Source organism: Pseudochaenichthys georgianus, unplaced genomic scaffold (genome assembly GCF_902827115.2).
Source record: "Pseudochaenichthys georgianus unplaced genomic scaffold, fPseGeo1.2 scaffold_1131_arrow_ctg1, whole genome shotgun sequence".
Classification (NCBI taxonomy): domain Eukaryota; kingdom Metazoa; phylum Chordata; class Actinopteri; order Perciformes; family Channichthyidae; genus Pseudochaenichthys; species Pseudochaenichthys georgianus.
Genome location: NW_027262078.1, coordinates 28591 through 41305, shown reverse-complemented (window position 1 = coordinate 41305; position 12715 = coordinate 28591). Strand labels below are relative to the sequence as shown.

At 43.7% G+C, this 12715-nt stretch overlaps 1 protein-coding gene across 1 annotated transcript; it reads left to right on the top strand.

The window, feature by feature from the left end:
* Positions 1-547: 547 nt before the first annotated feature.
* Positions 548-11644, top strand: matcap2 (microtubule associated tyrosine carboxypeptidase 2). Its single transcript, XM_034076922.1, has 7 exons — positions 548-777; positions 3114-3751; positions 7804-7947; positions 9770-9902; positions 10280-10585; positions 10717-10814; positions 11429-11644. Exons 1-7 carry the CDS (start codon positions 753-755, stop codon positions 11585-11587), a joined length of 1503 nt encoding a protein of 500 aa, XP_033932813.1. The 5' UTR covers positions 548-752; the 3' UTR covers positions 11588-11644.
* The last annotated feature ends 1071 nt before the right edge of the window (positions 11645-12715 follow it).

The window sequence follows — 12715 nt, the reverse complement described above, 5'->3', positions numbered from 1 at the left end:
ATATGGAATAACAGGAGCTCTGAAATGAAACCATTGATAACAAAATAGCACTGCTTTTAATTGTATGCATAATTCTTCGATCATTTAAGACGAAACTGGTTCATTTTCCCCATGTCATGTCTTACGCTGTCTCTTTTTAATATTGTAAATCCTGCACGACACTTCTGCTCCACCTCTTGAATGAAGTATATAGTATTTGTCTTATTATATTGTACTGTATTCAGTCTCTCACATATTTATATTGTGTGTAAATATTGTCTTTATGTTTAATTAGTACTACAATCCTTTTACATAGGCCTATCCTTTTTTTAAATAGCTTTAATTATAAAGATTGCTATATTTATAATTGCAATCTTTTTTCTTCTGAATATTATTATTTCTGTGTCTTTGTGTGTACCAAACACTATAAAATATCTCGTAGGTGTAAACCTACTTGGATGGACGGACTACATTTCCCATGAGCACTGTGTGTATTGCGTTCTTATCAACGTAACCATGGGAACAGCACTAAAGCCTCTCGCTCTCTCTCTGCTGTCAGTTTGTCTGCAGCTCAGAGAAGGCAGGACGCTCTGCTTTCAGACATCAGAAATACTTATACATATTAATACTTATACATATATGTAGCCTACTGGTTTATCGTGACACGTAGTAAGTACAGGTAACTCGCTTTGGTTTATATCTAGTCTTTATTAGCCGGCTCGTTCTGCTAGGCTAACTTTGCTGAGTGGCTAACGCTCAGGTGAACGGAGAGGATGCTGGAGTCCATTAAAGTCACAGGTAATCTGCATTTATCTTCTCTTTCTGTTGAGTGTAGTGACTGTAGCTGGAAGTGCAGTCACCTGGAGGAGTCACTGCATATCAGGGACAAGGATTACATACATGTAATATTCCTTTATAGCAAGGAGGTCAATTAAAGCTACCTGTGTACCAACAACTAGCTAGTTAAATTAGCATGATAGCTTAGGGAAAGGAGGGAGAAGTACTCAGATCTTGTACTTGAGTAAGAGTAGAAGTACTGAGATCTTGTACTTGAGTAAAAGTAGAAGTACTCAGATCTTGAACTTGAGTAAAAGTAGAAGTACTCAGATCTTGTACTTGAGCAAAGTAGAAGTACTCAGATCTTGTACTTGAGTAAAAGTAGAAGTACTCAGATCTTGTACTTGAGTAAGAGTAGAAGTATTGAGATCTTGTACTTGAGTAAGAGTATAAATACTCAGATCTTGTACTTGAGTAAGAGTATAAATACTCAGATCTTGTACTTGAGTAAGAGTATAAATACTCAGATCTTGTTCTCGAGTAAAAGTAGAAATACTCAGATCTTGTACTTGAGTAAGAGTAGAAGTACTCAGATATTGTACATGAGTAAGAGTATAAATACTCAGATCTTGTACTTTAGTAAAAGTAGAAATACTCAGGTCTTGTACTTGAGTAAGAGTAGAAGTACTGAGATATTGTACTTGAGTAAGAGTAGAAGTACTGAGATCTTGTACTTGAGTAAGAGTAGAAATACTCAGGTCTTGTACTTGAGTAAGAGTAGAAATACTCAGATCTTGTACTTGAGTAAGAGTAGAAATACTCAGGTCTTGTACTTGAGTAAGAGTAGAAATACTCAGGTCTTGTACTTGAGTAAAAGTAGAACGTACTCAGAGTGTAGTAATACTCTGTTAGGAGTAGAAGTACACAGTTGCATACAAATTAAAATTAGCTCACAACTGACATTTTTCTTATGTTGCACGTACCTTGTTTAGTATGTTAGGGCTAAGACACGTTGATAGTGTGTTCCATGACTGTAAATAAGCGTACCTGGCCTTAGAGTACATGTCAGTACTCGGTATAATACATACTGTGTCTTTGAGTGCCTGTGTTAGTGTATCACAGCCTGTGTTGTTGAGAGTTATGGCAGAGTGTACTCGGTGCTGATTGATGCTCTTCATCTGTTCATCATGGTGACGTCTGAACGGCCGGCGCTTCAGTCTTGATTTATTCTGTAGTTGAAGTACACAGGTTTCAGGACTGTGTTGTCTCTCGTAACTTTCATATGATCAAAGGTAACTGGCTGGGAATAAAACACCCAGGAGATGCTTGGCTGCTCACTTCCTGGCCTACAGTAGGAAGTGATATAAGACCATCATTTGAGGCTGATCTGAAAGATGAGATAACCAGCTGAAGTGTTAGATAATAGTGTGTGAGAGTCCTCGTGTCTCCTCCGTCCTGCCGGCATTAGTTTCTGTCTGTGGTCGATTCTGCCTCAGCGCTCCAGCCTCTATCCTGCCTCTCTGTGGTGACGATGTTCCAGCTCACCTTACTGGAAACTGCTCAGACCTGCCCTCTGACCCCTGAGCCTTCCTGCCCTCTGACCCCTGAGCGTTCCTGCCCTCTGACCCCTGAGCGTTCCTGCCCTCTGACCCCTGAGCCTTCCTGCCCTCTGACCCCTGAGCGTTCCTGCCCTCTGACCCCTGAGCGTTCCTGCCCTCTGACCCCTGAGCCTTCCTGCCCTCTGACCCCTGAGCGTTCCTGCCCTCTGACCTCTGAGCGTTCCTGCCCTCTGACCCCTGAGCGTTCCTGCCCTCTGACCCCTGAGCGTTCCTGCCCTCTGACCCCTGAGCGTTCCTGCCCTCTGACCCCTGAGCGTTCCTGCCCTCTGACCTCTGAGCGTTCCTGCCCTCTGACCCCTGAGCGTTCCTGCCCTCTGACCCCTGAGCGTTCCTGCCCTCTGACCCCTGAGCATTCCTGCCCTCTGACCCCTGAGCGTTCCTGCACTCTGACCCCTGAGCGTTCCTGCCCTCTGACCCCTGAGCGTTCCTGCCGGGCTCTGGAATCATTCCCTCTGAGATGGAAGACGCTCAAGAGACTGTGTCAGAAACACCATTATGGCTCTGAAGGACACCACAATGTGGGGAAAGAAAGTTGTAACTTGCTGAGATGCTAAAACAAATAGTGATTGCAAATGTTGTTTCTATATGTATCACCTTTTAGCTTGTCATTGGTACAGATCTAATCGTATCCCTCCTTGATAAGAGGATCAAGCTGTCTGTGAAGGCGTCTGATCCTAAAGTTAGCAGCTCACGCTCTCACTGTCTTCGCTCACTGGTGTCTCGTCTCCCTTCTTTCAGAAAGACTCCACTGGCCTGAAGTAGAAATGTCCAAAAAGTACATCCTGAACTCGGCTGACAAGGCGCTGAGTCCGGGCCAGGTTTACCTGGAGAAGATTTCCTCCAGCGTCCTCAAAGACCTCTTCAGCAGCGGCAGCTACAACGCCCTGCTGCAGGCGGAGGAACAAGAGAAGAAGAGTCCCAAGCCCTTCAAGAGGCCAAAAACATCTGTGAAATATGGCGCCACAGTAACAACCAAAAGAAAAGCCCCTAAAAAGTGTCGAGCACCAGATGTAGGCGTTAAACCAGCACAGACAAACCGAGTCCTCTCAGGAAATCTGTCCAAACCAGCTCGAAACATCGCAGTAGTGGGAAGTACGATGGGGTTGAACCCTCGTACGGCCCCACCGACCAGGAAGACCCTGAGTTCCCCTCGCACTAAACTCCCCTCGCTGCACAAAGCATCCGTCACACGGGAAGTGGAGAACACCAAGAGGCTCTGCATCCTCTCCGCCATCAAGCCGTCCAACGTGGAGAAAGAGAAGGCCAAGTTCTTCAAGTCTGACTTCAACTACAACCCACAGTTTGAGTACAGCAACCCGGTTCCTCCGCTGGTTCTGGCCCGGCACAGCATCGCCTCCGATCGCTTCCTCACACAGGTAACGTTCTCTGTCTTTGTTAGAAACACACTTTTTCGCTAAATCTCCATATTCTGACTTTTTCTAAAGATTCTGACCTTTTCTAAAAATGTTGACCTTTTCAAAAAATTCTGACTTTTTCTAAAAAAAAATTACTTTTTCTAAAAAATCTAAAAATTATGACTTTCGCAAAATCTCCATATTCTGACCTTTTCTAAAGATTCTGACCTTTTCTAAAATTCAGATTAGCTCCACGTCAGAAATGAGCATGCTTGATGTCTCTCTCCATAGAGGCTGAGTCATCATGTTGATCACATAGCTATCATCTGCCTCAAGCAGTCCTGATGCTCTTCCAGGTCATCTCACATCCTGTCATGTTCACAGCTACAGTTGATAGCCTTGTTAGCATGCTACTCTCATGTTGGAGGAGGACATTCAGGATTTTCCCAACAGTCTTTTTGGAACATTTGAATAATTTTTCCTTGGATTGTTCGGCTAGGCGAGAGCAATAACAGCCGTAACAAATAAGCCTTCCAAGTGGACTGTATCTATATTATTGAGGCAACAGACAACATGTTTTCTGTATTTTAACAATAGCTTAAATGACTTTGTGCAATACAAAAGCAAAAGAGGCATTAATATAGTTTTTAAACACTGATAAACCCTTTGAGCACTACTTCCCTGAATGGCAGACTAGCTTGTGAACAAACCGGCAGCTAAAAAGGCAGATGTGTTTTCTCTGGAGAGGGAGGAGACCAAAACAGAGCTAAGAGTGAAAATTGGACGTGCATTCATGGGTTTAACTTGTTGTAAAGTTCCCCCTGAGGTTTCCAATAACTACCATCAGGTTGGACCCATTCTTACTGATCATTATCCCCAGTCTTTGTAATGGTTTGAAAGCATCTTAAGTTCTCTTTCAAAGTAAAACTGAAGACCTTGCTTGTACGCTGCACGAACAGAGAAAGTACATTTGGTCATGAGGTGCAGAATGACACCAATTTGGGCCAGAAGCATCATTCATCAACTTCCCTGGTGCATTAGTTCAGCGCTGAGGCGGCTGGTCTCAGATCTGCAGACTGAGACCTCGGAGACTTCCTGCCAATGCTGTTTAACGTCATGGAGGATCAGAGCTGATTCAGAAGAGTAGGTTACCTAAGAGAAAGGGAAGGTGGGTGGGATGATGAATTAATTCCGGATACAGAGGACTTTATTAAGCAAACACTGGAGGATTTGTCATTGGGCTTCTTAAGACAACATTAAGATTTCAACGTCTTTTTTGCAATATGCACAAAAGCTACTTGGTAGTTGTTGGCAATGGACATCTGAAGTCCCAGGGTCTTCCAGCAGTTATAATACAATATACTTAAGAAATAAAATACATCAAAATGGTGGAAATGACACAGTGGAGCAAGTAGAAAAGCTGGAATATGTGAAATAGGTAGAAAAATGGCAAATAAAGACAGTACGTTGGAATAATATATACATATGTGGACGGAAAACAGATGTATATGCTATGAACAAGAAGATAAAGACACGTTTCACACATCAGGCATTTACCAGCCACATTAATAATCATGTTAGATAAGTAACACTAGAGCTGTAGAAGAATCACACCAAAAAAAGACAAGAATTAAAATGCATATTCTGAACTATCCTCCACGAATACATGCAGAGTGAGAAGGAAAACAGTGGTGTTGGGTTTCAGGCTTTTTTTAGAAAGTCGTGCACAGACACGACAAAGGAAAGCGTGAGAGGAAGATTTCAACAAGAAACGCAGTCAACCGATTCTGCCCTAGTTTGGCAATCTTTCTGCGATGCCTTTCCAAAGACCCCTTTCGCTTTAATCTCATTTGTCTGACAGAATGATAATTAATCAGTGGGAATAGAGGGTATTAATACTCATTAGAGTTCACTGTAATGAAGCAGCCCTTAAATTAATATTCATTCATTGTAAAGCCAGACTGTGCGCTAGAGTTACACAGGAACTTTAATTATAAATTAGTGTGAAGCCGGACTAATGGCAGGAATCACTCTCTACATACTGGACATGATAAATACATAATAAAGGATAAGAACACCATCTTCAGTATCTCTTAAAGATTATATCATGCTGTTAATAAATGATATCACTGGAGTTGTGAGGAGGTGGCTTTACTTTACTTCATTTGTGTTTTCATTTTTTCTGTTTTGCTTTATTTCCTTCGGTTTATTTTTGTTAAAAATCCAGTTATCATTTGTTAATAAACACCACCTTAGTTGCACTTACTCCTTACCTATTGACCTGCTTCTTACACATATCCCAAAGGCTCAGTTTACTGTAATTATAAGAAGAGCTAGACGTATACATTTGCCACTTGTTTAAAGATTTATTGGGGATATACTGGTGTAAGTTCACAGTCTTTGTTGCATATTAAGTACCAAGAAACTGCAGAAACAGAAATGCAAAACCAGTTTGGAGGTCATTTAGAAGCTCTGTCTTTATATCAGTTTGTCCACAAGGAGAACAGACAAGTTTACTTTTCAATTGTCAGATGTCCAGATCTTTATGTGTCGCATCAGCATTCTTAAAAATGAAATAATTGGTTGAACTCTTATCTTATCTAAATCGTAGTAATCTCATGTTTTAAACTCTCCCAACATGTATTCATAGTCATCGTGTAGCTATTAGGCATTAAGAGAGGTGGTATCAGTGTACAAATGAAAAGAGATGTTGGGTTTTATTGTCAATAAGAGCAACCTAAACCCTAAACCCCATAGGATGAAGAGGAATCGACAACTCCTCTACTTCCCATAGTTCGTCGTTAAAAATATGTAGTATTTGTCTTTTCTATAAGTCAATATTCTTAAAAATTAAATAATGGGTTGAACACTTATCTTAGCTCGATCATTGTTATCTAATGTTTTAAACTCTCCCAACATGTATTCAGAGTCATTCTTTAGCTATTCTAAGAGAGAGATGCTCTAAGAGAGGTGGTATCAGTTTAAACATGAAACGAGATGTTGGGTTTTATTGTAAGAAAAATGCATAATGTACCCAGTATAGAGCCCTGAGGAACCCCATAGTTGGTCGTTAAAAAGTTTTAGTATTTGTCTTTTCTTTATGTGTCGGGTCAAAATTCTTAAAAATCAAATAATGGGTTGAACACTGATCATAGCTCAATCATTGTAATATAATGTTTTAAACTCTCCCAATATGTATTCATAGTCATCCTGTAGCTATTAGGCTCTAGGAGAGGTGGTATCAGCGTAAAAACGAAATGAGATGTTGGGTTTTATTGTAAATAAGAGCAGCATTTAATTTAAAATGTACCCAGTATAGAGCCCTGAGGAACCCCATAGTCGGTCGTTAAAAGGTTGTAGTATTTTTCTTTTCTTTACGTGTCGGGTCAAAATTCTTAAAAATAAAATAATGGGTTGAACAGAACACTTATCTTAGCTCGATAATTGTAATCTAATGTTTTAAACTCTCCCAACAGGTATTCATAGTCATTCTTTAGCTATTCTAAGAGAGAGATGCTCTAAGAGAGGTGGTATCAGTGTAAAAATGAAATGAGATGTTGGGTTTTATTGTAAGAAAAAAAAGAATGTACCCAGTATAAAGCCCTGAGGAACCCCATAGTTGGTCGTTAAAAAGTTGTAGTATTTGCCTTTTTCTTTTCTTCTATACGAGTCGTCTGACTAACTTTGATTTGTTTAATATCTGTCTAACAGTCTAGGTTTCTTGCTATCTCATATAGCTTCTCATCAGCACATCTTGCAGTTATTGCCAAGTCCTTTATGTCTGTTGTAACTTTCTTTATTGAAGGCAGTAACATTATTTGTTTATTTGCTTCCTGACAAAAGTTAAGGACGACATTTTTGACATTAAATGCTTTTATTTTAAAGTGCAAGTATGTATCCTTTTCGTTCGAGTGCATTTTCCCCGTCTACTACCGTTCTTGTTGGAAACAGTTACAATAATATAAAGTAACAACGTTCAGTTTGGACTAGACTCGCTTTGTTTTTCTTTCAAACCTGCCATTATTCAACAATGTCCTCCGCATCACCAGCAGTATGTTTCCTCCTCTCTTCAGGCGGTGAACATCATGGAGTTGGCTCTGCAGAGGTACGGCAGCTATGAGAAGTTTGAACAAGCCACCGGAGGAAATCTGCTGAGCAAGAGTCGCGTCTGCCACAACGTCAAGAAGTACATGGAGAAGGAGGGCTGTGTGGGGGAGGTACGAGGAGAAAAACACATGCATTTACTTTAAAATGTGCACAATCTTAAGGCGTTGTAGTTGGATTTCAACTCCACCAAGCGCAGTTCTGACAGTTCCCACTTCAGGTTATTTAAGATAAAGTCAAAAAGTTGGATGTCAGGAGAATCTTCATCACGAGCAGGAAGATTCTCCTGACGTTGTGTAATCAGACTTTTGCGCCACTTTCAATCCAATTTCCAGCCTGACTGAGGGGTATTTTGTGTATATGTTGTTGTATGCCTTGCAACATTACGTCCTTACTACTTTTTGCATCTTTCTACTGGTTTAATATGTAATTGTGTGGCAAAACAATGGCTCGTGAACACACAAATAGTCATGAATAACTCCAATTGCATTTCTGCACTTGTTGTGAAGTCATTAAGAGGCTGTTGTTTGTAGCGTGGTGTCTTTGGGGGGTGTTCTGGATGCTGACATGATATCAGATCAGCAGCGTCACAGCCAATCAGCTCCGGGGAGAATCAGACCTTGCAAAAAACCAGTCGCTCCCTGAAGTCATCCTGCACTTTGCTTTATGTAACCACCAACAAAGACACGTTACATCACCGGGTTATTAATGGCCCACTGAACACACACACCGAGCATCCTTGGGAGAGTCTTAATAGGTTTAGACAGTGAAGGAAATACAAGAGAGGGAATAGCATTCAAGGAGAACCCAAACGATAAACTCACACAACTCTTTCTGCACCAATCGTGTCGAGCCGAGCTTCAAATGACAGTATACGTTTTTCTGTTACCCAGATGATATGTTCGCAGTCTGCAGAGACACAACTTATTTATAGACATTATTTGAATACTTATCCGCCTACTCAGACATGTTATTAGCACATAACAGGCAGGACAGAGTCACAAGAACACAAGCTTTGTAACTAACCCTAAAAAGACACTTATCATCAGTTGTCGTGCACATATCTAGTGCTGAGTAGGTGTTGATGGCTTTATTGTGGCTTCTGGGGCTTTTATTTAAAAAACCAACCTTTTCCTGAGCTTCCTGTTGGGATACTTCACTGATGTTGGGAAGTTGTGTAAGTGGATTGGACAGGTTATAGGATAATATACAGCATTTATTTTACATTTAATTGTGAGTGTATGGTTGATGTGCCTCAGGGCCCCAATCAGAGGGTTAGGGGTTCTCCCCCTGGCTCCTACGGTCCATATGTCCACCCCAGCTTCACCTGTAGGCTCGGGGATAGTTATCTAATCATCACTCAATGTTCTTTGTAAATCTGTGGAGTGGTGAGACTCGGGCCTAGACGCCAAACCCAAACCGTATGCTGCTTCTAATAAACATATTAAGAAACACGTGAGCTGTCAGACTGAACTTTAGTTCTCGTTATGGCTGAGGATCTTACACCTCTGGGTCACCTACGCCCGAGAAGGATGTGTTCCAGGTGTCCCACGACAATAACCATCTCTGAGCGAGAGCTGCCCGCTCACAAGCTGGTAACAACAACAACATGCGAGGGCAGCCCCTCCTTACGGGGGACGGTGGCTGTCCGAGGCTGAGCGTCTGCGTCAGAGGGCGAAGGAGGAGGACATGCCGGGCGAAGGAGGAGGACATGCAGGGCGAAGGAGGACATGCAGGGCGAAGGAGGAGGACATGCAGGGCGAAGGAGGACATGCAGGGCGAAGGAGGAGGACATGCAGGGCGAAGGAGGAGGACATGCAGGGCGAAGGAGGAGGACATGCAGGGCGAAGGAGGAGGACATGCAGGGCGAAGGAGGAGGACATGCAGGGCGAAGGATCCCCCGACATGGTGTGACATGGTGTGTGTGTTCAACAGATCGTGGTGCAGGTGACGGAGGACCTGCTCTCCAGAGCCTCCATGACGGTGGTGAACAGCCGCCCGACCCTCACCATCAACATCTGCAGCGCCAGAGAGCACTGGCTGGAGGGGATGCTGCGGCACGAGATCGGTGAGGGGGGTCTTCTATGTGTGGGGTCCTGGAGGACGATAGTGTACTTAGTATTGTAGATTTATCATTTAGTCTCATTTCGGTATAACTTCCTTCTCTAATTCTCACTTCCTTAGAAACGACAGAGGCTGCTTCTTTGGCCGTTGTTAGGGTTGATCTCCAGGAACTCTTTATTTCATGGATTTAACTGATGGCAAGAAATACTCGTAAAGTACAAGTATCTTAAAATGTTGCTTGAGTACAATTCTTGAGTACATCTACTTAGTTACTTTACACCTCTGAGGATTGCACTTTGAATTGCCTTGTGTTTAAAAGTGCCTAAACTTGCCTGACGTGCGTTTTGAGTGGTTCCGGAAACTTCTCCCTCCCTCCTCCAGGAACTCATTATTTCCGCGGGCTGAACAACCTGCAGCAGCCGTGGAGCAGCGCGTCGGCCCGCAGGAGGCTCAACCTGAGGCCCCTGAACCCCACAGAGGAGGGTCTGGCCAGCCTGCACAGTGTCCTCTTCAGGAAGGACCCCACCCTGTGGAGAGCAGCTCTTCTGTACTACACCGTGCACCAGGCCAGCAGCATGTCCTTCTGCCAGCTCTTCCACTGCCTGGGGGGCTTCCTGCAGGACCCCAACACCCGCTGGGACTACTGCGTGAGGGCCAAGAGGGGCCAGAGGGACACCAAGCAGCCAGGTGAGGGTCCTCAGACCACTGCATTACATCATGTGTGCAATGCCTTGTCTTTTTATGCTGCTGCGACTCTAACATTTCCCAAATTGGGATCAATAAAGAAGTACTTATCTCATCTCCTCCTCCTCCTGCAGGATGCTTCAGTAAAGACCAGGTGTATCTGGACGGCATCCTGAAGATCCTGAGGTTCAGAGACAAGATCAACTTCCCCCTGCTGATGGCTCTGGGGAAGGTGAGGAGGACACCGCCTCCATCTTCATTTAATATATAATGTATATATTCACCGACTCACTGAGCAGCGGTGTGACATTGATCCACTGGATGATCTTCAGAAGCGTTTCCCGCCTTTTCGTCGGCTTTTCCTTCCTTCCTTCTTCCTTCCTTCTTCCTTCTTTCGTCCTTCCTTCTTTCTTCTTTCTTCCTCCTTCCCTCATTCCTTCTTCCTTCCTTCTTTCTTTCTTCCTCCTTCCTTCTTCCTTCCTTCTTCTTTCCTTCCTTCTTCCCTCATTTCTTCTTTCTTCCTTCCTTCCTTCCTTCTCTCCTCTCCTCACTATCTCAGGACTTTTAAAGGCCCAGTTAGAAACGTAACATACACATTTCTATATATGTATTGTATTGACAGTAACTCGTATCTGTGTATCCTTTTGAGTACAATATCTCAGGACCTCTGGAGTTCCTGAGTTCAACAGGGAACTGATGAGACGCTTGATTTCACGTGAATCCAAAATAAACTGACATGCGGTGTGAACACAGGACCAGTTCCATTGCTCCAACGGTTCTGGTTCTGACGGTCCCTCGTAACGTCTGAGTGTAACTGCAGCCGGCCGTGTCTCTTGTATTCCCCAGGTGTCCTTCGAGGACGTGGATCGCCTGAAGGCGTCGGCTCAGATGGAGAACGTGAGGATTCCTCACTTCCTGCAGGACCAGAGCCGATACTCCGAGCAGCTGCTGAAGATCATGGAGACCAATCAGCTGAGCGACCGGGAGCTGAGGAGCATCATCTGACTCACACACACACACACACACACACTCACACTCACTCACTCACTCACTCACTCACTCACTAACATACACACACACACACACACACACACACACACACACACACACACACACACACACACACACACACACACACACACACACACACACACACACACACACACACACACACACACACACACACACACACACACACACACACACACACACACACACACACACACACACTGCCATTACCCAGCATGCTGCACGTTCGTGAGGTACGTTAGCTTCCTGTGATGCAGGTTCTTCAGTGCCAACCCCTCTGAATACTAACATGTCTTCATTCAAAGAGTTTGATGCCAACTGTCTCATTTCACCGTCTCCACGCTCACTGAGGTTTGGGAATGTTCCAGAGCGTAGAAATGCCGGTGGGAGAAACGTGGGCTCTGTTTCCAAAGCAGGTTAGACCTCTGACCCTCTGACGCTCGAAGCCCATTCAGATCCACACACTTTGTTCGTCTCTGATCGGGAACTCTCTTGCCGAAAGTGGACATTACGCATGTCATTAATATCCAACAGAAGGACAGATATATATCATAACGCAGTTTACAACACACAGAATCCATTAAGGCTGCGGCCACACGAGGACGAAAACGGCTAAACGCATAGGATTAACGTAAACGCAATCACAAACAAGCTTCCGTCCGCACGCAATAATTATCCGGATAGTGTCTGCCCACACGAGACCGCTCCGTTTAGCTCCAACCGCTGGAGAAGCTGCAGTACATGCAGGAGCCTCTACGTGGCGCTGTGCCTCCACAAGAGCAGCGAAGAAGCATGGTTGTCATGGTTGCCCTTCTGTTTATTCTCCGCGGTGGGGGCCGAGGGAACCGGGCAGAGTTTTTCGCCAGTCAGCGTGTATTAAAGTTTAAATCTTCCGGACTAAATGATAAAAGTGCCGGTCAAAGGTCTTCTTTGTTATTTATTGAGCTTTAAAACAAATGAATAACGACTCTATATCATATAATGATAAAATACACGGAGCCTCTCTTTTTCCTCCCGCTCTCTCAGCGTCAGTGTCTGTTCCATGCAGCAGCTCATCCAGTAACGAGTGACCCGGCCGACAGTACAAATAAACATATTTATAGC

What these genes read in the sequence shown, in the direction of transcription:
- matcap2 (XM_034076922.1), top strand. Translation starts at nt 753, where the DNA reads ATGCTGGAGTCCATTAAAGTCACAG. An exon ending in GGAGTCCATTAAAGTCACAG is followed by an intron (nt 778 to 3,113) that starts GTAATCTGCATT and finishes CCCTTCTTTCAG; the next exon opens with AAAGACTCCACTGGCCTGAA. An exon ending in AGGAGGGCTGTGTGGGGGAG is followed by an intron (nt 7,948 to 9,769) that starts GTACGAGGAGAA and finishes TGTGTTCAACAG; the next exon opens with ATCGTGGTGCAGGTGACGGA.